A 26,003-nucleotide genomic window follows, 5' to 3' on the forward strand; every position below is an offset into this window, starting at 1 on the left:
CTGCTTATTTCACTCTCCCTATTTATAAACTCATTGGTACCATTGCCATGGGCTCAAGGATCCTGGCAGGAGAATGGGCAGTTAATTCTAACCTGAACTCTTATTTTCTTGTGAATTCCTTTTTTCTCACCCCTTTGGGAATTGCTTTTACTTGAGGAACATTTGATCATGTTTTTATTAAAAGGATTGATCCTTGTTCCACATATGGTGACCTCTTCTAAGACAACGATAGCATTCCATCATATCTCTTCACCACATTGTTTAGTTAATCTATCACAAAAGGCACTCATATTGTTTCTTTGCCATCCTCATTAGCATCATTTCAGAAAGTGAAATCAGTGAATGATCCATAGGAGAGTCGTGGGCTCACCTGGTTATATTCCTCATCAAGTCTTCCATTTTCCTCTTCTAAAATGTAGTCTGGGTAGCCAATCTGCTCTTTGATGGCTTTAGCCTACAGTGGAGAAAGAAGATAGCAAAGTCTTAGATAGAAAGTATTCTGAATATGGACAAACAGGACCGGAGTTCAAATCACTGCAAATCATTTCCCACTTTCTGAGCCATAATTTCATTTTCTATTTATGTGAATGTGGGAAGGAAAATGGAGGGACTCCTTGTGTAGGAACTCTCTCTACTAATGCAGATTGCATCTCTTTTTTGTTTTTGATAAGCCATGGTCACAGAGCTAATAGTTTTCAGAACTGGGATTTGAACCCAGGTCTTCTTGGCTTTAAGTACTGTTATGTAGATATCTGAGTATCTTAGAGGATAGCCGGTATACATGGAGGTAGATTATGTGCCCAGGCCTAAACTGGTTGGATTTGGTGAGAGAGAAAGCTCACTTTCCTCTCACAGGCATCTGTAAAATTGTTGTTGGTAGAAAGCTATGCCTCTCCTCCCTGACAGGCTTGGTTGACTAAGCTTGTCAGTTTTCCCCTTCTAACAGTTTGCCCAGGCAGGGAACCCCTGAAAGGTTGTGTGGATGGTTAACCTCCCTAGGTCCCAACCTGGGGTTGGAGTATTTGTTGGTAAGAGATATTAATTAGCTATTGGATAACGGTGAAATCTGACTACATATTGATCTCCCCTTCCCAAGGGCTTTGATATAATCACCACTCAGGAAAGGTACTTGATGGTAAACACTGTATTTGAATCTATTAATGGGGTTAGGAAATAAAGGAATAGGATCGAGGATTTAGGAACCCTATTGCTAATTAACTAGGTTAATGATCAAGGTCTGGAGATTGCTAGGTTCAGTAGGACCTGGAGGTTCTTCATCTTCTCTCTAACCCTGACCTGACTTGGCCACAGCCAAGCCAGAGATTAGGGAAGGCTATTTGATGATCCTGATTGATGATATCAGTAAACTCTCTCAGCTCTATTAATAAGGATGGTGATTGCTCTCTAGCTCTCTCAGTAGGATCAGGTTACAGGTTTCAGGCCTACCCTTCACCCTTCACCTCCCACCTTCTCAAATCCCTGCTCCAATCTGAGCCAGTTTGTCTTGTCACTTGGGGGTATTTATAGGGCTGGGGGCCAACTGCTTTTTGCCCTTGGCTCATGGCACCTGGGGACATTCTGAGGTTCTCAGCTGCTGGTCCTGTCATTCAAAGTGGCATCCATCTTGTCCCAGATAATCATTTCAACAGTACCCACTACTGTCCGGTAGATAGAGTCATCAATTTTGTAAAATAGGAGTTAAAAATCTCCTAGTACTATGAGTGCCTGAGTTAACAAATGTGAAAGCATCAGTGTTGGGAAAGAGGAAATGTCAAGACTTAGACTCTGCCTTTTTGAATAAAAGACAGAGTCCAAGTTTGGTTAAAATAGGGACTGTACACCAAAAAGTTCACTTTCCCAGATTCCAAAGTATAGAATAAATTGATGGTCCCCACCCAGGTGACAAGGCCCAAATGGATTGGCCACCGAAGCTCTCACTGACCTTCTCTCGAGCCCTCTTCTTAGATATTTCATCCATCCAAGTTAACTCATTGAGGGTCTCAATAAACACCTCACGTACTTTTTGGATGAGATCATTGACCTGAAAGGAAAAGTTTGAGGAAAATTTCCCACCTGACCCAGGGACAAACCACCCTCTCTTCCCCTTGTGTGGAATGTGTTTACATAACTCAGCATTTTAAGGAACTTCATCTCCGTCTGCATAAATGTTGTTCAACAGTAGCCACCTCTTTGTGACCCTACTTGGGGTTTTCTTGGCAGAAATATTGGAGTGGTTTGCCATTTCCTTCTCCAGTTCACTTTACAGAAGAGGAACCTGAGGCAAACAGGGTGAAGTGACTTGCCCAGAATCACACTGCTAATAAGTTTCTGAGGCCAGATTCGAACTCGGAAGCCAAGTCTTCCTGACTCTAGGCCTAGCACTCTATCCTCTATGCCATCTAGTTGTTCTTGAACACGATTAAGAAATGAATAATGCCTAATAACCACTGTGAATCAGGGCCAGAAATAGGACTCTAGGGGATAGAACTGACCCAGCTCCCTCTTTCTCAGAGTTCCCTGCTCCTCAGGTTTGTATGGTGGTAGTGGGACTGGGGCAGAAGAATGATGCTGATTGGATGGAGTACAGGGGTGGGAGAAGACCATGAGGGGCGGTTTACCTACCATCTTCTTACTCTCACCAGGAAATGATTCTTTCACGTAGAGGGCACCCACCGCAGTCTCCATGTTGTTGTTGACATAACGCACACACTCACGCCAGTGTACATCCTCTAGGGAGGTCCCATATAGAGCCTGGGGGGAGAGATTCAGTGACTACTTCTTCCTTCCCTTTCTCATTCACCCATTCATATATTTATTTACACAGTTGTTCATTCATTCTTTAAAAAAAATTTTTTAACCCTTACCTTCCATCTTGGAATCAATACTATGTATTGGTTCCAAGGCAGAAGAGAGGTAAGGGCTAGGCAATGGGGGTCAAGTGACTTGCCCAGGGTCACACAGCTGGGAAGTGTCTGAGGTCAGATTTGAACCCAGGACCTCCCCTCTTCAGGTCTGGCTCTCAATCCACTGAGCCAACCAACAAGTCTAGTCTTTCTTTTATGTGATAGACAAGGACAGAGAACCCAAGGACCAGGAAGGACACAAGTGCCTAGGGAGGAGCATGGATAGGAAGAACCCCGAGGAAGGAGATGGTGGGCTTTCTGGAGGAAGCGGGGTTGGGCTAAAGATGGATAGAATTTCTCCATGCAGTCCTCCTGGTGAGTATGGATAATTTATTTGGGAGGGGGAGAAAGGGAGGGCAGTTCATGAAGCTGAATTTCGGGAAGGTCGCCTGGGGAAAAGCAAAGGGTATGCTCTAGGCCAGTGATGGGCAAACTTTTTAAAGAGGGGGCCAAAGGAAAGGAAATGCTTATGTCTCAGTCTGTTTCTAAGGCAACTCTTTCCAAGTTTCATTGTATTGTATCCTATTTGTTGTATTCATCAGATTAGGAATAATGTCTTGCAGCCAGTTAGAACATTTCAGGGAGCCACATCTGGCCCGCAGGCTGTAGTTTGCCCATCACTGGTCTAGTGGGTAACAGAGAAGATGAGGGCTAGACTGTGGAGAGTCTCAAATAGTAAACCATTTTGACTTTATTTGGTAGGCAAAAAGTTAATCCTAGAACCTTCTCCCATTTCCACTTAGAGTTTCTTTGGAAAAGATGTTGGCCTCTACCAAACTGGGCCTTCTTTATTGTTTCTTCCTTTCCCCCCCATTCTATGGACTTGCTAGACACAGGGAATAGCCTTCCTTGATTCCATACTCTCTAATCTCTGTCTGATCATTTTTTGAAAAATTCTTACTTTCTGTTTTAGCATCAATTCTAAGGCAAAAGAGTGGCAGAGTAGGCAATTGGGGGTTAAGCGGCTTGCCTAGGTCACAGAGTTAGGGAGTATCTCAAGCCGGATTTGGACCTGGGTCCTCCCAACCCTCGGTGTGACCCTCTATCCACTGTGCTACCTAGCTGCCCCAGAGCTGACACTTTCACCAGGTGACTTCGGACATTCCCAGAGAGCAGAGTCCACCAGGGCCACTGTAGTCCTAGTAAACAAAGCCCTAACTTCAAGCTGAGTTTTGTTGTTCAGTCGTTTTCGGTCATGCCTGACTCTTCATGACCCCATCTAGGGTTTTCTTGGCCGAGACACTGGAATGGTTCGCCATCCTCTACTCTCACTCTTTTTACAGATGAGGAAACTGAGGCAAACAAGGTGAAGTGACTTGAGCAGGTTCACACGGATAGTAATCACATAGCTAGGATTTAAAGTCAGGAAGATGAGTCTCCCTATCTTTAGGTCTAGCACTTTGTGCATGGTGCCCCCTTTGCTGGTTTTGAGTCATAGAATCTTAAGAGTTGGAAAGGACCTCAGAAGGGATGGAGTCCAACCTATATCTGAATGAAAATCTATTCTTCAATAATAATAATAATAATAATAAATTTAAAATAAAATAATAAATAATAAAACTAGCATTTATATAGTTCTTTGTGTGTGCTAATTGTTTAATAATTATTCACATTTGATCCTTACAATACTAGGAGATAGATGAATTTATTATCCCCGATTAACAGATAAGGAAACTGAGACAAACAGATTTAGTGACTCGCCCAAGGTCATACAGCTAGTAAGTGTCTAAGACTAGATTTGAACTCAGGTCTTTCTGACTCTAGGCCCAATGCTCTATTCACTGTGCCACCTAGCTACTCCCTAACAACTTTTCCAATATGTGGTTCTCCAACTTCCATTTGAAAATCTCAAAAGAGAAGGAAGCCACCACCCTCCTGAGGTTGCCCATTTTACTTTGGGACAACTCTCACTGTTAGGGCACTTTTTTTTGGAGCAAGCCCTGGTTCCTCCTTGAGGCTGCTACACTCTGGGACCCAAGAGAGCCAATATATCCAATCATTCTGTGCTATGCTAGGTCCTGCAGGGATTGGAGGGGTAGCTAATTGTGTGAACTGAAGGCCCACATTTTGATGGAGTAGGGAGTGGAGTTGGGAAGATGACTTGGGAGGGTGAGCTCTACCAGAGGATCTGGGTTGAAGTTAAATAATCTACACCCAACCCACACTGGTATTCACACACATGATCATAAACAAATCCATTTTCCCCAACACCTTGGTAGAAAATTTGGGAAAGGAGCTAGTTTAGGAAATTAAACCAAGCCATTAAACCATTAAATCATGGGGGAAGAGGCCCAGGATTCAGGCTCCATCTCTCTTTCATGTAATATCTCCAGTTAGGGTTGAGAATGGAAATCTGGTTCAAACATCACAGCTAGGGCTCAGGTCCAATACTGTCCCAATCTCATTCTCTGTACAATCTATCAGGAAAGAGCGAGGAGCCAGTCCTTTCTCCTTTCTGAGACACAGCATTTCTCCAAGGTGAGATTGATCAATTTGAAGAACAGAGACTTGAATTTATAGATGCTGTAGATGCCATCGAGTTCAACTTCCTCACTCTAGAGATGAGACTGAAGATGGCGAGTAATTTGTCTAGGATTATACAGATAATATGAGAGCCATTATTTGAACCCAGGTCCTATGGTTCCAAATCCAAAATGGATCATATGGTTCTTCATATTAGTGAATGGACAATGGCCTGGCTTTGATGTCAGAAAGACTGTGATTTGACTTCTTTTTTTGACATATGCTGGCTATTGAGACCTTGGAAGAATGATTTAAACTCTCCTCAGGCAATTTTCTGAGAGTATTAGTCATAGGAGAATTGCCAGTCTATACCAGTGGAAGGTGCTTCCACACTGGAAGTTCCTTACCTTGATGAAATCAAAGGTCTAGGGGGAAAATATAGAGATGTGGTATGAATATAACAGTCTGGAAGGCCCGAGAGTCGTTTGTTCCATTCATCAAGCATATGAGTGACCCACCTTGCGAAAGCTCACTCGAGCATCCTTGAATCGATGACTCAGGTTACTAATCTGATCCTGTACCAGGCGCCAGACAAGGTAGTTTTGGATGGTTCTAGGAACAGGTGAGTAGAGTCTCCCATTAGTGCCAAGAGAAGGGTCAGGATTAGAGATGGCAGGAAGTGGGAAGGATTCAAAAATGGAGTTGAAGATAGGACTTCTGCTTGCTCACTGTCAAATAAAGAGGACTTTACAATTGGAAATGATGAGTCCAGGAGAAGGGTTGACCTTACACAAGGAAGGAACATGCATTTGAGAAGAGGGTGTGGTTTTAAAGACACTGGGAAGTCTTTTCCTTCTCTTAGCATCCCTTTCCCTTCCTTAAATTTCACCAAAAGAAATCAGGTTTTTTTTTTTCATAAGTGGAAATCAAGCTATTTCCTGAGAAGGATATTTCAATAAACTTCATCAGTTATTTGAACCTCATTAGCTCCTTTCCTGGGAGCAGGTTTTGATGGAAATATTAGTGTTAGAAATCTGGGGGCACTGGATTCTTGAAAAGTAGGGTGGAGAGTATATCACAGAAGGAGAAAAGCTAAAATAGCAAGAGGAGACTGAGGCCGATGAAGCCAAAAGTTCAAAGCCATCACAGATAAGTTGCTGAGGGCTGGCCATAACCAGTCTCACCTGGCTGGGTACTTTCTGATGACTTCCTGAAGGTTCTGGAGGTAAGGAACTCCATATACCACCACCTCCTCATCCTCCAGGATTTTGATGTTGACTGAGGACATCACAATTTGTATAAAGTCGGTCCAGTTGAATTTATGGGAGGAAGGAGTGCAGACCTGGTATGATGTCATAGAAAGAACACTGGAATTAGAGGAAGTGGGGTCAGATTTTCCTAATGCCCTGCTCCAATCACATCAGTCCCTTCCTTAAAATTTCCAGTGGCGCCCTATTGCCTCTTGGATAAAACACAAATTCCTTAGTTTTGCCAAGGAAGTCTTTTGCCCATTTGACCCCCAACCAACTTTCACTTAATTTTCCTATATACTTGTAAATGACCCTCCAATCTACCCAAGCTAAACTTGCTATTCCCCAAACCAGCCCTGCTGTTTCTGGCTTCTGGGCATTTGGTCTGTGGGCAGAGGAGCTGTCCAGGCTGTCCTCTGTGTCTGAAATGTGCCACTCTCTCTTCATTTTTGCCTTTAAAATTCTCTCTTCTTCCCCTCAGACCCAACTCGGGTGAACATCTTCTCCATGAGGAGGCCCTTAGTTCACAATGTGTGGCTTTCTCCTTTGGCCTCTTCACTACCAACCTGGCATTCTAGATACCTTTGTGAGCACAGGTCAGATATGCCTCCCTCTCCTCTCTGCCTACCTCCAGCCTTTCAATAGAAAGCAAACTCTTAAGGAGAGGAGCTGTGGCACTTTTTTTTATCTTCCTCTCATTCATTCATTCATTCATTCATTCATTCATTCATTCATTCATTCAAGTAGTCATTCAATCAGTCATTCATTCAATCAGTCAGTCAACAAGCCTAACAAACTACTATGTGCCAGATGCTATTCTAACCAAAGGAGACAGAAAAAAAAAACTTGCTCTCAAGGAGCTCACATTCTAATAGATGACAATACAGAAACAACTGATTATATACAAACTCTTAAGTGATATAAATGGAAGATTACCTCAGAGGACAGGGACTGGAGTATGTGTGATAAGAGGGATTGGGAAAGACCTCTGGCAGAAGGTAAGATTTGAGTAGAATCTTAAATAATAAAAGCCATATTATATAAATATATGTGTACATATGCATATATATGTGAAATATTAAAAAAAACCTTACCTTCTATCTTAGAATCAATACTAAGTGTCAGTTCCAAGGCAGAAGAACAATAAGGGCTAGGTAATTGGGGTTAAGTGACTTGCCCAGGGCCACACAGCTAGGAAATGTCTAAGGCTAGATTTGAACCCAGAACCTCCCATCTCCAGGCCTGGTTCTTTATTCACTGAGCCACTTAGCTCATGTGTGTGTGTGTGTGTTCCTTCTATATGTGGGAGCCCCTGGAACTTATTGATTAGCAAGGGAGGAATGGTCAGACTTGGACCTTAGAGTGCTGAGGTGGGAGGGTGGAATGAACTGGAGAGAGACTGGAATAAGGTAGACCCACCAACAGTTTTGCAGTTGTACAGGTGTGAGATGATGAGGGGCTGATTCAAGAGAGTGGCTGGGTCAAAGGAGAGAAGGGGGGTGTATTGGAGAGTGTTGCAGATGTAGAGGTAATAGACTGGATATAAGAGATAAGAGGGAGGAGCCTTGGAAGGAAGAGAGGAAAGATAATTAATTCAGTTTGGGACATGTTGAATTAAAGATTTCTATGGGAGAGAACTTCTAGCTGGTTTGTCTTTCTACCTTCTGTCTGACCCTGACCCAATGCCTTCTGCCTCTATCCATGTCCAAAGAGATAAGACAGATATTTGGGTTGGGATACCTAATGAATTAAAAAAATCCTATCTTCTATCTTAGAATCAACAATAAGCATTGGTTCTGGGACAGAAGGGTGGTAGGGGCTAGGAAATGGGGGTTCAGCAACTTGGACACATAGCTAGGAATTGCCTAAGGCCAGATTTGAACCAAGGACCTCCCATCTTGAGGCCTGACTCTCTATTCATTGAACCACTTAGCCACCCCTCTAATAAGCATTTGGAGAAGTGAGATTGGAGGTGGGGACTGAGATTGGGACTAGACAAATAAATCTAAGAAGCATCTGTGTAGAGATGATAGTTGAAGACTATTATGGGAGCTCATGAGATCACCAAGGGAAAATAGAAGAGGGCCCGGAGCCTTGGGGGCTACCCACAGTTAATGGGCAAAGATGTCAGCAAAAGAGATTGAGGAGAGATCAGACTGGGAGAATCAGCAATGTCATGAAAAGTAAGCATCAAGGGGGAAGGTGATTAACAAAGTCTTATGCTACAGAGAGGTCAAGAAGGATGAGGACAGGGAATTTAGCAAGTGAGAGATCGATGGTGACATTAACGATAGGTCAGAAGCCAGAGTGTGTGACAGAGAATTCTTTACTTTGTTGTCTATCCTGAGTTAACACTAACTTAGGTACCCCTACTTAGTACCTCACTAGACTGAAGACAGTATTAACTCCTCCTTATCTACTTTTGAATTGATTCAACAAAAGATTCAATTACCTACTTAGTATTAGGTGAGAAGCTAGTAAGAATTCACACCCTTAGAAATTCAATCAAATCAGGAAACTGTGAACTTTTTTGATTCAATCAGCTGGGAATCTGTGAATCTTTTTGATGAGAACTTAACCTTCAGAAGTCGATCCTACAGACACTGTTCCCTGGGTAGTGTTAGACAATTTGGAAACTGTGATTGGCCCTTGTGAAGAGGGAAAGGGACAAGAAGTCACCTTAAAAAGCAAGCCCCAAACTCCTTCAGGGCAGATTGTCTTTGAGAAGATAGTCTGAAGAGATTGTTTTCTGGAGATAGTCTTAGATAGCCCTTGAGGGAGCTTTGCTGGAGACTACGACTTGGATAACAGGCTCAGAGCTTGGCTTCTACTTGGACTCTGACTCTTGGCTGACCCCTTTCCTAGCTTCTGGAGAGACTAGCTTCCCTCTCCGAGGAGGCCAAGTAGTTATTCATTACCAGCCTTCCTGGTTGAGAGCTAATTAATCTCTGCCTGGATTAAGCAGACCTGGACCAAAACATTTAGGTTCGTAGGATAGATAACTTCTCTATCCCCCTCACATTTCTCTTCTTTATTGTTTCCCCTCTATTTGTAAATACATTTCTGACTCAAGATATAATAAATACTGGAGACCACATAATTTCATATAATCATTGTCCAACCATTAATTTTAACCTTTACAAATGAAGGGAAATAAGAAAAATGAGTAAAGGATACAGTGGGTGCTTAATAAATGCATGATGTATGGGATGGATCTTATACATCTAGTCTTCTGTTTTCCACCTGAAGGTATTTTTGCTTTTGGTGCAAGTCATGATCAGACAAAGCCACAGACAGACAGACAGACAGACAAGAAACTGAGAAAGCTGTAAATTACCTCGAATGATAAAGTACGCTGGAGTTGGGATATGTTCATTCTGTGATAGAGGAGAGTGACATCGTGCCTGTCCTCTTGGGATGAAGTGGCCTGGAAGGAGAAATTAAAGAGGGTGACCATTAGTGGGAGCAATTCCCTGAAACTGGATCTATGTACCCAGAAACCCACAAATCAGAATCTCCATGGTTTTTCTTCCCTTCCCCCAGGTAATTTTTTAACCTTCACGGGAATTTAAGTCAGACACAGAGTCTGGCTTGATAAAAGCTTACTTGTTGGTTAATTAAAACTTTGCCACCAACAAACGCCAAATGGTAGCCCTTCTGAGGAAACAGTGTGATGATAATAAGAACACTGGCTATAGAGTCAGAGGTCCTGGGTTCAAATCCCACTTCTGATGCTTCTTATGTGACATTGGGCAACTAACATCTGTTTTCTTTTCTGTGAAACCAAAGGGTTCAACTAAATGGTCTCTGAGCTCCCTTCCAGCCTCTCAATTAAGAAAGCTGTAAGGAATCATAAATGGTATCTAGCTCTATCTTCTTATTTTACAGAGAGGGGAACTGAGATCTAAAGAAGTGACTTGTCTAAAGGCATACAAGTAGCCAATAACAGATGCTGATTCCCAACCCAGATGTATGATTCTCTAATACTCTTTAAAAAAAACTCCTTACCTTCTGTCTTAGAAGCAATACTAAGTCTTGGTTCTAAGACAGAAGACTGGCAAGGACTAGGTACTGGGAGTTAAGTGATTTTCCCAGGGTCACACTGCTAGGAAATATTTGAGTGTAAATTGAACCCAGAGCCTCCCATCTCCAGACCTGGCTCTCTATCCACTGAGCCACTTAGAAGATGTTCCACCGATAGGGTTCCATTGATGCCTATTGCTAGCTAGTTAAGAGCTGATTCAAACACATTCCTGCTTGAAGGGTTCAAGAGAAATAGGGAAGGATGGAGAGTATTTCAGGCATGACGGGCAGTCTATGAAAAGACAATGTGGGGCAACTAGGTGGCTTTCTATCCACTGAATTGCCTGGCTGCCCCATCCTTCAATCTTCATCCATCTCCCACGGGCTTTTCCTTTTTCTTCTACCAAAGCCAGACATTTCTCCTGGCTGTCCCCCGTGCCTTAAGAATATTCTTCCTCCTCTTCTTTGCCTCCTGGCTTTTGTGGCCTCCTTAAAATCTCAGCCAAAGTCCTACATTCTCTAAAGCCTTGCCCAGATCTGCCTAATCTCAGTGTCTTTGGGGCTACCCCTGTCTGTCTGCAGTCTGTGTACCCATTGCTGTGTCCTTCATTAGACTGGGAGTTCCTCAAGGGCAAAGGCTTTCCTTTGTCTTTCTTGGAGCTCTCAGCACTTAGCTCAGTGCCTGACTTAATAAATGCTTATTGACTGTCCAGGCTGTATGCTGTCACTCACATTGGCAATATCAGTTTCAAATTTCATCACCAGCAACATTTCATTCTCCACAAACTCATCATCTTTGGTGAAGTTCAGATCAGCCCGAATCATCTTAGCTACTTCGATCATGAACTGTAGGTATGCCTCCCGGACCTGGGGGGGAGGGAAGGGGAGGAAAGACACAAAAGGGTCAGGAGAGAGACAGGAGTGGGGGACAGAGACCCCCAGATAGAGATGCACCCCCAAAGAGATGCCCCCTTGATGGCCAAGTCTTGCCATTTACACCTCATCTCAAGGGCACATATGTCTACCAGCCTAAGGAAGCCTGAATGAATGTAGAAGGATGTCCCAGGATTTTGATTTGAGGGGGATCTTAAGAGATCATGTTTTAGGGCAGCTAGGTGGCTCAATGGATAGAGAGCCAGGCCTCAAGTCAGGGAGACCTGAGTTCAAATTTGACCTCAGACACTCTCTAGCTGTGTGACCCTGGGTAAATCACTGAATTTCAATTGCCTAGCCCTTGTTGCTTTTTTTGCCCTAGGATTGAAACTTAGTATGGATTCTAGAATAGACTAGTAAAGGGTTCAGAAAAGAGGTCATGTTTCCCAACCTTCTCCGTTCATAAAAGAGGAAACTAAGGCTCATAGAGGGAAGAGGACTGGGTCAAGGGAGCAGAGCCAGGATTAGAACCCAGGGTCTCTGACTCTACATCTAGGCTTCTTTCTACTCCATCCTGCCCTAGGTGTTCAGAAGATGTCAGCGTTATGGGAGAGAGTATCTTTGATTCAGAGCTGGAAGAGATCTTCAAAGTCCTCTCCCTCATTGGAAAGATAAGGAAAATAAAGCCCATAGCAAAGAGACTTGCCCAGGTCACACTAATTGTAAGACAGAGTTAAGATTTGAACCCAGGCCCTCAGGCTCAAAATTCAGGATCTACCTACTATGCCTTTTTCTCAAACCTTTACCTTCTGTCTGAGAACCAAAGCTAAGTATTGGTTGCAAGAGAGAAGAGCGATAAGGGCTAGGCAATCAGGGTTAAGTGACTTGCTCAGGGTCACATACCTAGGACCTAGCTGCTCCATCCTACCACCTTTTCATGAAGGGCCTTTAGATACAATCTAGACCAAACCTTTCACTTTTGGAAGAAGAAATAAAGCTCAGGAAAGTCCCAAGTCCTGCCTTCCACACGGTGCAGAATCCCTTTAATGGTATGCTCAGTCAGGGCCTGGGAATTCACTCCAATCAAGGCATTCAAGTTCACTGATGGGTTGATCTCCTTTTTTAGGGTGTCCTTCTTAAAAATAAGGGAACCTCCTGGCAATCCCCAATCACCCATTGCTACATGTGGGCAAGGACAGGGGTTGGGGAGATGCTAGGTGTATCCCACCCAGGGATCCCTCAATCAAGGGACGCACTCACTCTCTGGTACTTGCCACTGTTGAAGTAATAGTCTCTGGAAGGCATGCCCAGTGATGGTTGGTCAATCTGCAGGCCAAGTACAGAATGAGACATGAAGGGGAAAGAGCAGAGAAAAGCAAAACTCCCAAACCGCCCTTCCCACCTATCCCCACTGAAGACCAGGTGGGGTGTAGTTGCAGAGTAGAAGGGAAGAGGTTGAGGTGGGTCCTGAGTTTGGCCCGTCTACTGCCCTGAGATGAAATTCTTAGAGGGCAGCCCTCTCTAGCACATCTATGCCATGTAATGAGCTCATCAATGAATGGTGGCCTGCTTTGGATCAAGAGTTCAGGATGTCAATAATAATAATAATAATAAATTATAACAACTAACAGTTGCCCTTTAAAACTTATAAAACTCTCTCTCTATAAAATATTTTTGGTTGCTGTTATTTTTCTTAAACTCTCACCTTCCATCTTAGAATCAATACTGTGTATTGGTTCTAAGGCAGAAGAGTGGGAAAGGCTAGGCAATGGGGTTAAGTGACTTGCCTAGGGTCACCCAGCTAGAAAGTGCCTGAGGGCAGATTTGAACCCAGGATCTATCATCTCTGGGCCTGACTCTCAATCCACTGAGCCACCCAGATGCCCCTTTGGTTGTTGTTCTTATTCAGTCATTTCAGTCCTGTCTAACTCTTCATGACCCTATTTATGGTTTTCTTGGCAAAGATACTGGAGTGGTTTGCCATTTCCTTCTCCAGCATATTTTTCACAAGAAGAAACCAAACAAACCAGTGATGTGACTTGCCCAGGGTTACAAAGCTATTCGGTATCTGAAGTCTGGATTTGAATTCAGAAAGACGAGTCCTGGCCCAACACTTTATCCACTGCTCTACTAGCTGTCCCAAAGACATATACTTAGCCCTCAAACTAACCCTTAGATATAGGCGCTATTGTTAAAGCCATTTATAGATGAGGAAACGAAGGCAGGCAGAGGCGAAGAGCTTGCCTGGAGTCGCACAGCTAGTAAGTCTCTGAGGCTGGATCTGAAATTAGGTTTTCCTGACTTAAGGTCTAAAGGATAGATCATGGATACAGTGTGTTTTGTGCATGGTAAAGTTCTATATAAACACTAGCTTTTCTATCTACTTCCTCTGTGCTGGAGAAAACAGTTAACAAACCAATCAAATGAATTTCTCTTTAGCTTTCTGTTGCTGCTACTAATCACCTGCACTGACTTTTAATAAGTAAAAGCATGGTTTTTCATAGTTTGGAGCTATATCCCATCTATGTGCCCCTGAGGCTAACTCCTGTAATTCAACTTGGAAATCAGAAACAGATATGGGCATAGAATAGTGATTCCCAAAGTGGGCGCCAACGCCCCCTGGTGGGTGCTGCAGCGATCCAGGGGAGTGGTGATGGCCACAGGTGCATTTATCTTTCCTATTAATTGCTATTAAAATTTAAAAAAAAAATTAATTTCCAGGGGGCTAAGTAATATTTTTTTGGAAAGGGGGTGGTAGGCCAAAAGAGTTTGGGAACCACTGGCATAGAAGAATCAATTCCCAAACACTTTGATTCCCTAAGTAAGGGAGAGGAGCCACTACCAACTTTGAATGTGGTACATGATCCCCTGTAAGATTATTCCCTGGGTCCAGAAGTGGACTCAGAAAAAGAATAATTACTTTTTCCCAGGTCCCAATAGGTGGTAACTTGAGCCCGTATTCAGAAAGACCATCAGGGATCATGATTGGTATTCTCCAGTGAGCTTCTGTTTCTCTAGTGGTAGCCCATTCAGATGAAAGGTTGGGTATTTTTCTGGCAGGCCAGATCCCAAAGCCCACTGTTAAAGGGTTGTTTCCTATAGCTCCTGTCAGGTAGGTATCTTTCTCTCTTAACTGAGCGGAGGGATCAGGCTGGATACTTACATAGATGATGTGGCTTTTGGAGTCCTGGTCATCATTCCAAACAAACATGTCAATAAGGAGCCGCTTGTTGAAGTGGGAGTTCAGCATTGACAGTTTCTCTTCCATGACCCAGTGGGGTTCTAGGAATTTGGATTCGTATAATGTCAGAACTAGGAAGGACCTTAGAGCATAAGACCGTGGTGGTGATTCTATGGTATGCGTGCCAGGGGGGCACTCAGAGCCCTCTCTGTGGGCACATCCGCCATTGCCCTAGCACAGGATTTGCCAGAGTTTGTTACTAGAAAGCCAGAGGGACAACGGGCCAGGCTGCTCCCCTCCCCCTTTCCATGTGTACCTGAGTACATCACCTGCCCCTCTAAAATGTTCACTATCACTGGCATAGGAAGCCAGAACTGGGAGGGTCCTTACAACAGACAGAGAATGTTAGACCTAGGAGGAAACTTAGATGAGAATCTCAGAGCTGGGAGGTCCCTTGGAACCTAAAATGTTAGACAGAAGATGTCAGAGGTGAAAGGGACCTTAGGTCCCAGAATGTCAGAGCAGGGGATAAAATGTCAGAGCTGGAACTTGAGAACATGGAATATCAGAATTGAAAGGATGCTTAGAATGTAGAATGTAAGAATTGAAAGGAAGCAAAGGTCAGAGAATTTCATAGCTGGAGAGGACTTTAAACTTTAAAATGCCAGAGCTAGTGGGGAGACTTTAAAGTACAGATTCTTAGTCTTTTTTGCAACATAGACCCCTTTGGCAGTCTGATGAAGTCTATGGACTCCTCAGAACTTGTTTTTAAATGAATAGGATCACAAAGGAAACCAATTATATTGAAATAAAGATGCCATTCTTTCTTCCATTCAGCTTCACAAACTCCCTGGAATCTATCCATGGACCTCTGCCTTAGGGAAAGTCTAGTCCAATGACTTCATTTTAAAACCTGGGAAAATGAAATGTCATCCTTAACAGTTCACTTATCTAGGTGAATATCTTTGGTTCAGAAAAAATCCATTGAATTAATTCCATTTAGTTCACTTTTATGGGGCATTGCTCTGCATCAGGGTTCTGAGAGAAGCAGTTACTGACTAAATCATGAAATAGTAATTGCTTAAAGGCAATGTGACAAGGTGTAGGACATTGAGTCCTGAAGTGAGAACAATCTGCTTCCATGATTTTCATATGGAGAACTGAACAAATGGAGAATGTTTAGTGAATAACCGAGGAAATATGGGCACCAGAAGTGGTCTGATAGTATGTGACAAATAGAATTTACCTGAATTTAGAGAAAAGACAAAGATGTACTTAGAACCATGAACTATTGTTCTTGGAGAGGACCCAGATACTGAACAAAGAAAGGTGGGAAGAAGTAAAAGAATAGGTTTTTCAAACTGAGCTAAAAGGAAGCTATAATCCTTTCTTTGCATTGGGACTTATGGAGAAGATTATACTATATAGTCTATATAGACTTTCACTATGGGTAGTGAAAGGCTGGAGTTCTCTCTACTGCTATTTGCTACTGAAAGAAAAAAAAAGGAGGGTAAAGAAAACATAGCTTGCTATTCATATGTTCTGCTGTTGGTTATATCTAGCAACTATAAAGAATGTATACTATTTATTATGATTTGTTGCAGAGAAGGGAGAAGAGAACAGAGATTTCTCTCTGCATTGTTGTTACTGAGAGGAGTCAAGCCTAGCATGGATTATTAGTTCATCCTAACTTGGTGATGCAAGCATCTGTTCAACACCAAAGTGTTACTCATTGTGGACAGTTCCTGAGAAAGAAGGCAACAAAGTCTACAGTTCCAGAATTTTGAGTTGTATTGGCCCACTTTTTTCATATATTCTTGCCTTATTCTCTCTGGGGATTTAGGTATGAAAGGACAATTTCTTTTATCCTCCATATCTCTCATTTTTGCCAGGTTTCTTCCTGGTCCCCCTGGGATGCTCAAGGGAGGAGAGCACAGGAAAAGATGCTGCTGGCGAGAGGGTGAGATGACAACGTCCTCACATACCTCTGTTTTCCTTCCAGTTGTCACTGGCCACTGGCCAGTCTCCCACGATTTCTAAGATTTTTAACAGAGGCTGAGAGTCTCGTGATTCAATCAGACCTAAAATGAGAAACAGTGTTACGCACCCCAAAACACACAGAAGCTTTAAAGGCACAGGAATCCAGCCAGAAACATGAAACACATGCACACCACACACATGCACTCATACTTCATGAACATATACACAAAAACCTAAACATACATTGGCATCCAGCATGCACAACATGATTACATGAACATCTAACAGACATGGGAACATATAAAATACAAAACATAGAAACACACATAATCAAATGAGATGACATCTGTAAAGTGCTTAGCACAGTGCCTGCATAGAGCAAGTGTTTAATAAGTGCTTATTCTCTCTCCTACCATAAAGTAGATGCTTACTAAGTGCTTATTCTATGCATGTCCTTTGACCCAGCAATATCACTACTAGGTTTGTATCCCATTAAAAAGAGGGGAAATGTTCTGTTTGTACAAAAATATTTATAGCTGTGCTTATTGTGGTGGCAAAAAAAAAGGAAAATGAAGGGGTGTTCCTCAATTGGGGAATGATTGAACAAATTGTAGCATATGATGGTGATGAATACTATTGCACTATACGGATGATGAACTACTTGATTTCTATAAGAACTGGAAAGATCTCACTGAACTGATGCACAGTGAAACAAGCAGAACCAGAAGAACATTAAACACAGTAACTGAAACATTGTAGGATGATCAAATGTAATAGACTTGGCTACCGAAAACAATACAATGATCCAGGACAGTTCTGAGGGACTTATGAGAAAAAGTGTTATCCACATCAAGAGAAAAAACTGTGGGATTAGAAATTCAGAAGAAAACATATGAATTATCACTTGTTTATATGGGTATAGGATTTGGGGTTTTGGTTTTTAAAGACTATTATAAAAATGAAAAATATGGAAATAGGATTTGAGCGATAATATGTGTATAACCCAATGAAAATGCTTGTCAACTTGGGGCGGGGGGAAGGGAAGGGAGGCAACAAAAATCATGTAACCATGGAAAAAATTAAAAAAAATAAAAAAATAAGTGCTTATTCTATTCCCTGGCATATAGCAGGTTCTTATTAAGTATTTATTCTCTATCTTATTATATAGCAAGTGCTTAATAAGTGCTTCTTCTCTCCCCTAACATACAGCAGGTACTTAGTGCTTATTTATTTTCCACCCTGGTAGATAGCAGGCTCATAATAAGTGCTTATTCTCTACCGTAGCATACTGCAGATGCTTAATAAGTGCTTATTCTCTCTTCTGCAATACAGAAAACACTTAATAAATGTCTGTTGTTTCTTCTAGCATATAGCAAGCGATTAATAAGTGCTTCTCCTCTCATCTCATTCCCATATAACATGTCATACAAAATAAGTCACAGGTCCATGTGACACAGAAAGACAACACAAACAAAAAATACAAACATGTCCAACACACACTAGTCATAGAAATGTATACAACCCAATGCAGAAGAGGGCACAATGCAGTTACAGAAACACAACCAATAAATCAATCTACCAGGATTTATTCAGTATGTGCCAAACACTTATCATCACCATTTTTTTTGGGGGGGGGAGGAGTTATGACTCATTGATTGTTCACTTCAAGCTTTCTTAGTTGGCAATGGCCAGGTACTGTGCTTAGCATTGGGGGTACAAGGAGGGGTAAAAACAGTTCTTGCCAGGAAGAAGCTAACATGGAAATAACTAAGATGTATATAGAGTAGATAGAAGGCAGCCTTGAGTTACTGGGGAGAACTCGGAAAGGTTTCCTGCAGAAAAGTGGGATCTGGGTTGAGTCTTGAAGGATCTAATTCATAAAGTTGAGGAGGGAGGGCATTCCAGGAATGGGAGATCATCATCGCCAAGGCAAGGAGGTGAGAAATGGTTGTTAGGCACAGGATAACCAGTCTAGCTGGAGGATAGAGGATAGAGGAGGATCTAGATAAGAGGACAGAGGATAGAGAGGAGAGGAGGATAAAGTCTAAGACTAGAAAGGGAGGAAGGCACCAGCTTTAAAAAGTCAAATGGGATTCTCTATCCGATTCAAGAGGTTGATAGAGAGACACTGGAATTTCTACAAACTCCCACAACAAAACTCAGAAATGCACAATCCCAGAAATGCCATCATAGAAACACAAGACTCAGAACAGAAATATACAATAGAGCCAAAGAAAAACACACAACATGACAGAGATACAGAAATGGGTCTGATCAATCAAGACACACACATGATTTAGTCATATACATCAAGATATAACACAGACACAGAAACATAACATAAACCAGACATACAGGAACATCCATGAATACAATGTAGACACACAACCCAGAGACACACACAAAGATAACCCTAAACTCTTCTTCCCTCTCCCCTTGCTCTCCCCAGCTCTCTTGAATACATTCACTGTTTACTTGGATTCTACTTTTATACAGCAAAGTCATTGTCAAATAGACACCTTGCCAGCACCATTCAGTGGGAACTGGGGTTTATAAGGAGCTTTGCATAATCTTATTTCATTTCACAATGACTGCCAGGGATAGGCAGTGTAAGTATTATTGACCTCAGATTAGAGGAAAATGGAACCAGTGAATGATCAGAGGGCTGAGCCTCAGCGTGAGCTCTTGACTCTCCTTCCCCATCCTGAGATGCCCCTGAGGTGAGGTCTCCACATTCGTTTAGATGCCGTTACATTTGTCCTCTGCTCCTAGCCATTGTTTGGTGCCCTCTCTGGAGTGTGTGTGGGTAGTGAGGGCTACAGAGTCTGTGATTCTTTCTTCTCCCATCTCCAGTCTCCAATGCCCAATCAGGTCCCAGATATTGGTAGAGCTAATCTTAGGGGAGTGGTAGGGCAAGAAAGGGTAGCTTGAGGGCAGCTCAAGTGGATAGAGAGCCAAGCCTAGAGTCCCCGTTTCAAATTTGACCTCGGATCCTTCCTAGCTGTGTGACCCTGGGTAAATCACTTGACCCCCATTGCCTAGCTCTTACTGCTCTTCTGCCTCATAGCCAATACATAGTATTGATTGTAAGATGGAAGGTAAGGGTTATTGTTTTTTTTAAAGGGTATCCTGGATCTAGCCTGTACCATAGTGATAGCTCCCAGGTGGGCCAGTCCAGATGTTGTTGGATGTCCCTTCTAGCTACTGTCCTGCTCCCTCCTCTTCTCCCCAGAGTTTCTTCTCCAGCCCCTAACATAGCAGAGTAATCCTAGACCCAAAGAACAGAAAGGCCAGACAATGCTTACTTTCATTCATGCAGGAACTATATAGTATCTTAGCTTTCTGGATGGCACTCCGGTCTCCCGTTTTGGGGTTCTCCAGCACACCTGAGGCAGAAGGGAAATCACAGATAGAAGGCGGCCTTTGGAGGAGACAACACAACCCTGGGCGCATCTGTCAGGAATGGGCTATTCCTTGGCCTCTGGAAGGCCAGAGTGATTTGATGCAGGCTGGGAGAGGCTGAAAACCATCATCTGGGAGAGGTTGAAAACCATCATCTGGAAAATGCCTCTCCATCCACTCTTTGTGCCAGTGGGGGATTAGAGGCATAGAAGGCTGCTGTACCATCAGAATCAGTTTACGTGTTGGTTAGTTTTTCTGAACTCACTTTTGGGGCCTCTTTCTTTTTTAGTTTTTTTTCCCAAGGGATGACTTCTTGGGCAGGGGGAGGGGGGAGGTCTGGAGTGACCAATTAAGAAAGAAATAATGTAGGAACAGAAGCATCAATAACCTAAAAACAAAATCCATCTTTTCCAGCCAAGTCCAGCTCCCAGCTGATAGATACATCATACATCTGGCTGAGCAGTGAGCCAGCTGTTGGAAATATGAGGTGGGAGAGAGCACATGGGGTGACAGCTAGATTTCCTTCTGATGTGGGAAAGGGGCATCTGCTTGCCTTCTAAAATCTCTTGAAGTCTCCTAGCTGTGGGGAACTGAAGGCTGCCTCCAGACTAATCTTCATTCTCGGAGTAGTCATAAGTGTTAGAAGCATTATAAACTTAGAGATGGAGTCCAACATCCCCATTTTAAATATGAAGAAACTGAGGCTCAGGGAATCAGATGGTGATTTGATCAGGGTTGCATAGCTTACAAAATTGATTCAAACACAGGTCCACTGACCTCAAATCCGAAGCTTTTTATATTAGATGATTAAGATGAAAATTTTAATGATATTACTATTTTAAAATTTAATTAATTTATATTATATATTTTCATATTTATTATATTCAATTTATACAATATATTTATTTAATTAGTATTAATTTAGTTTATAATATAACTATAGATTTACTAATAATTTATGTTTAATCATTTTATTCACAAATAATTGTATTGCTATTAAGATATTAAAATTGCTTTCCTCGACAAGGCTCAGTACGAAGTGTGGGATTTGAAAGCACAGAATCTGTTTTCAAATTTTGCCTCTGACACTATCTCCCTGTGGGATACCAGATAATTCATCTAACCTCTTTAAGACTCGGTTGCCATGTTTCTAAAATTATCATACTGGACGATGGTTCCTGAGATCCTTTCTAGGTCTGGAGCTATGAATCTAGGAGTTTGAAGTTTCTCTTGTGCAGGGAATGCCTCTCACATAGTAGGCTCACTCTAGGGATTTATTGATTAATTGGCACCAAGATTATTTAATGGACAACCTGCAGGCTGTACCATCTTGCTATAGATGGGGTGTAGACATCTTCAGTTAATCACTTAATTGGCAACCTGTAGGTTGCACCATCTTGTCAAAGGTTAGGTAAGAGACCTACTAAAAATGGTAGCATTGGGGAAATGGTGTTACCATTAAAATACCTCTAATGTTCTGAGTAGGCTAACAAGGTGTGGTGGAAAAAAAGTTGCATTTGGAGTCAGAGGGTCCAGATTCAAAATCCACCTGGTCCACTAACCAGCTAGATGACCTTGGAAAATTAATTTCATCTGACTAAGCCTTAGTTTCCTCAACTGTAAAATAAGGGGGCTAGATGACTTCCCAAGGTCCCCTTCATCTCTAGATTTGTGATCCTTGGGAAGAGCACTGAGAAATTATCCATTCTCTCACCTCCTCTACCTCCCCTACCAACACAGTCACTGCTTGCCTTGGGGCTATGCATTACCACAAGCCCAAGCTGTGACTCCTGGCCAGAACAAGTCTTCTGCTCCTCACCTTTGAGGATGATTTCCAGTTCATCCCTCAGATTATCAAAGATGCTGTAGCGGGAGCTGCTCTCTGGAATCACATGGTGGTTGATCCAGCCTCCACAGGCATACTGGTAGAAGTCATCACAAGGCTCTCTGGTAGGGTCCATGTTCTGGATGATCCTAGAGGCTATCCACAATGTCAGATATTTGAGATAATGGGGATCTTGGAATCCAAGAGTGAGACCTGGAGGTGTCTTGCCTCCAACCTCCAACCCCTAACTGGCACCCAAACACGGGAGATGACTAGGTCTAAAGGAACTTGGCTTTGCTATGGGAGCACTTCCCACTTTCCTTTCTTTTCCTGGGTGGTAATGAAGCTCAAGGAATCTCATCAAGGGCTCCTGTTGTCTTTATTGAAATATCAATGACTTGACAAGGCAATGAAATCCCTCCACATTTTGGGACCAATCTGCCTTTTCCGCTTTATTTCATTTTGCTCCATTTCATGAACTCCACCTTCAATCTAATTCAATCCAATCCAATTTAATGATTGCTTTTAATGACCTTTTATGTGCAAGGCACTGTGCTTGAGGTTCCAGCAGAATTGGATTATTAGCTCTGCTGCAACTTAGACATTTCATCTCCTGCATCCATATGATGTCTCCCATTCCTTAAAGTAGGGGTTGGCAACCTTTTTGGCCATGAGAGCCATAAACGCCACATTTTTTAAAATGTAATTTCGTGAGAGCCGTACAGTGCTCACAGTGCCACTCCTGTAACAGCACCTGAAAAAAATTGATTTTATGGCTCCTGCAGAAAGAGCCATATCTGGCCCTCAAAAGAGCCATACGTTGCCGACCCCTGCCTTAAAGTATACTCCTTTATCTTCACCTCTCAGTATCCTTGAGCTTCCAAGGCTCAGATGAGGTACCATTTCCAATAAAAAGGCTTTCCTCATCCTTCTAGAAGTTCTCTCTCCATCACTCTTCCCTCTTCCCCTTCCCTTTTCTCCTCCTCCTCCTCCTTTTTCTCTCTTCCTCCTCTTTCTCTCTTCCTCCTCCTCTCTCTCTGACTCTTCCCCCCTCTCCTCAAATTACCTTGAGTAATCTATCCATTTGCTTAGTAAATTATATCCTCCTCCTCCTCCTCCTCCAATAGAGTTCGAGTTTCTTGAAAGTAGAAATTGCCTGGCTGTCTTTGTATATTTGGTGCCTAGAGCAGTGCCTAGAACATAGTAGGTGCTTAAAAATGTTCAGTTAAATTTAATGAAATGCCTGGGAAATGATGTGGAAAAGTACTAGCACCAAACTTGGAGTTGGAAAACTTTGTCAGGATTTACACGTATGGAATATCCAAAGGATAGTCTGCCTAGACCAAAGGGGGAGTCATATATTGTGAAGGACTCATTCAGTAATTTCAGTTGTATTCCACTCTTTGTAACCCTAGCTGGGGTTTTCTTGGTAAAGATATAGGAGTGGCTTGCCATTTCTTTTTCTAGCTTGTTTTACAGATGAGGAAACTGAGGCAAATCAGTTATGTCTGACTCTTTGTGACCCCATCTGGGGTTTTCTTGGCAAAGATACAGGAGTGGTTTGCCATTTCCTTTTCTAACTCATTTTACAGATGAGAAAATTGGGGCCAACAGGGTTAAGTGACTTTCCCAGGGTGACACAGCTAGTATGTGTCTGGGAATGAATTTGAACAGTGTCATCTCCATGAAGGACTCTACATGCCCAATGCAGGAGTTTGCATTTTATATCAGAGGCAAAAGGGGCCCAATAGAGTTTTTGGAATATAGACGTGACATATTCAGATATGCATTTTGGGGAAATCATTTTGGTTACTCTGTGGAGGATGGGTTGGAGAAAGTAGAGCCTTGGGTCACCTTTGTGGCTCTGTTAATAGGGTGATAAGACTTCAGATCAGAAGTCCTGAGTTCAAATGTGATCACACTTTCTAGCTGTGTGTCATGGGCAAATCACTGAACCCGAACTGCCTAGTTCTTACCGCTTTTCTGCTTTGGAAACAATATTTACTATTGATTCTGAGACAGAACATAAGGGTTTTTGCAAAAGGAAAGAATAGACTTGAAGTAGCTAGACCAATCAAGAAGATACTGCAGGGCAGCTAGGTGGCTCAGTGGATAGAGAGCCAGGAGATCCTGGTTAGACACTTGGGAACTTTGTGACTCTGGACAAGTCATTTAACCCCAATTGCCTAACCCTTGCCTTTCTGTCTTAGAGTGGTTACTAGGACATAAGGTAAAGATTTAAATAAAAAAGAGGCTATCATAGTGGTCCAAATGAGAGATGATGAAGGATGAACTGGGTCTGGGGCGGTCAAGTTACAAGAGTAACTCGGGAGACGGGGCAACCAGCCACCTAGTCCAGGAACTTTCTCAGTCCGGCAGCCACTTGCCATCCTGCCAAGCTCTGGTTTCATCCTTAACTCTGACGGATGGTGAAGCATCCCTAGGTTGAAGACCCACAACCATGACTGGTGCCAGCAGAACGTGATTGCATTGGAGGGGTGGGGGCACCCTCACCACTGAAATTCACTCTGGTCTGTCCTCAATGGCTGATCCTGTAGGCATGTGCCAGGCTGAGTTTCAACCCCTTTGGGGGGAGACACGAGGGGGCATTTACTTACCTGCTATCACACAGCCAGGGTGGACACAGGTTTCTTCATTTTGGCCAGTAATTTTGATTTCTGCAAGGCATAAATAGGAAAAAATAAATACGTGAAAACAGGATGCTCTCCTGGGGAAGGGCAAAGAGGTTACCAAAAGACAGGCTGAGGGGAAAGGAGGATGAGGAAAGGATCACAGATTGCAAGCTGGAAGGGACCTCTGAAGCCATCTAGTCCAAAGTCCTCATTTCATGGATGAGAAAGTTGAGACTCAGAGATATGACATGACTAGCCCAGGATCACACAGCTAGCAAGTTTCAGATTTGGGATTTGAACCCAGGTTTTCTGAACTCTCTTACGGGCTTTGCTGATGGTGCCAGTCCATCAGGGGCATCAAGGCTAGCAACATAAGCACCATTCTGATTCACCAGGCCCTTGGGAGGACTTCATATGGAAGCCAGCAGCTTTGCCCAGGTGATAATGCCAACTGACTTTGCTATGGAAAGGTCTAGAAAGATGAGTAGAAGCCAGTTTGGACAGTATGGGCTTATGAGGCTTCAGCAAAACATGTTCTCAAACTTAACTTCCATGGCTCCATTCCACTAGCCTTTCTACTTATCTGAGATCCTGGGGTCACCTCTGGAATTTTGCCTCTATTTAGGTTGTGCCCTCCCTTTTGGAATTTCCTTCCCCTCTGTTCTTTTGCATCCTATAAGGTCCAGCTAGAGCCAAAATGAATAATATTTGTTCCCAAGGCAAAGGAGGAGCTCACCTGAAGTACATACAGCCCCTAAAGCCAAGGGGACAGAAAAGTGCCATCTAGCAGCTTCTTATCTCAACTATTCTTGCTAACAAGACAATAATTTCAGTTGTTTTTGCACTACTTAAGGGTCAGCGGTATTGTCAATGCCACTTCTAAATTTCCAGATCGATGCTTCTAAATGATTGCTTCTTGTAAGACAATCAACTCATTGTTTCTATGCTGCTTGAGATGGACACGTACCATCTCTGCCCCTTTTAAATTTCAGCAACACAGGTCAGAGCTTCTATTGCCTTGCCTTAGTTATTGCTTTGGTCTCTTCCCGCCCCTACCCCCACCCCTCCACAAAGCTTTCCCATGAGGCCCGCATTGGTCTACCTGTGCTCTGAAATCTTAAGAGATCTTATGGTGAAGGCCAATTAAATGGTACAGGTTTGTTTGTAAAAGGAGCAAGGTAAAAACTGGCAACAACATCAGCCTTGCTATCCTTTCAGTTCTGTGCCCAAGTTGGGCACTTACATGGCAACTAAGGGGCTTGACAGAGGAGCCTCTGGAATCATTTAAAGGGGATCCAGACCCAGAGCAGTACTGCTTCATTTAATAAAATGCAAAGGGGAGGGAGCCAGGGTGAAGGTGCTTTCCCCTTCCCATCACACTTGTTAGTCGTTGGGCATGTCAATTTGAGAGCAAGACTGAAAAGGGGCAGGTTGTTCATTTTTACTCTTCTCACCAATAGCCCAAATCAG

The 26,003-nt window shown here is 42.8% G+C and overlaps 1 protein-coding gene across 1 annotated transcript in view; it reads right to left on the reverse strand.

Annotated features, from left to right (window-relative positions):
• Positions 1-26,003, reverse strand: part of MMEL1 (membrane metalloendopeptidase like 1) — a 56,695-nt gene that overhangs the window by 17,333 nt on the left and 13,359 nt on the right. Inside the window, exons 3-15 of the mRNA XM_044671226.1 lie at positions 24,519-24,578; positions 21,895-22,056; positions 19,979-20,059; positions 16,679-16,774; positions 14,676-14,794; positions 12,773-12,838; positions 11,372-11,506; positions 9,954-10,043; positions 6,551-6,708; positions 5,885-5,978; positions 2,623-2,751; positions 1,943-2,041; positions 371-454 (exon numbers count right to left, since the gene is read on the reverse strand). Coding sequence (XP_044527161.1) covers positions 371-454; positions 1,943-2,041; positions 2,623-2,751; positions 5,885-5,978; positions 6,551-6,708; positions 9,954-10,043; positions 11,372-11,506; positions 12,773-12,838; positions 14,676-14,794; positions 16,679-16,774; positions 19,979-20,059; positions 21,895-22,056; positions 24,519-24,578 — 1,373 coding nt within the window. The remainder of the gene's footprint in view (positions 1-370; positions 455-1,942; positions 2,042-2,622; positions 2,752-5,884; positions 5,979-6,550; positions 6,709-9,953; positions 10,044-11,371; positions 11,507-12,772; positions 12,839-14,675; positions 14,795-16,678; positions 16,775-19,978; positions 20,060-21,894; positions 22,057-24,518; positions 24,579-26,003) is intronic.

This window comes from Gracilinanus agilis, chromosome 3, assembly GCF_016433145.1.
Source record: "Gracilinanus agilis isolate LMUSP501 chromosome 3, AgileGrace, whole genome shotgun sequence".
Lineage (NCBI taxonomy): Eukaryota > Metazoa > Chordata > Mammalia > Didelphimorphia > Didelphidae > Gracilinanus > Gracilinanus agilis.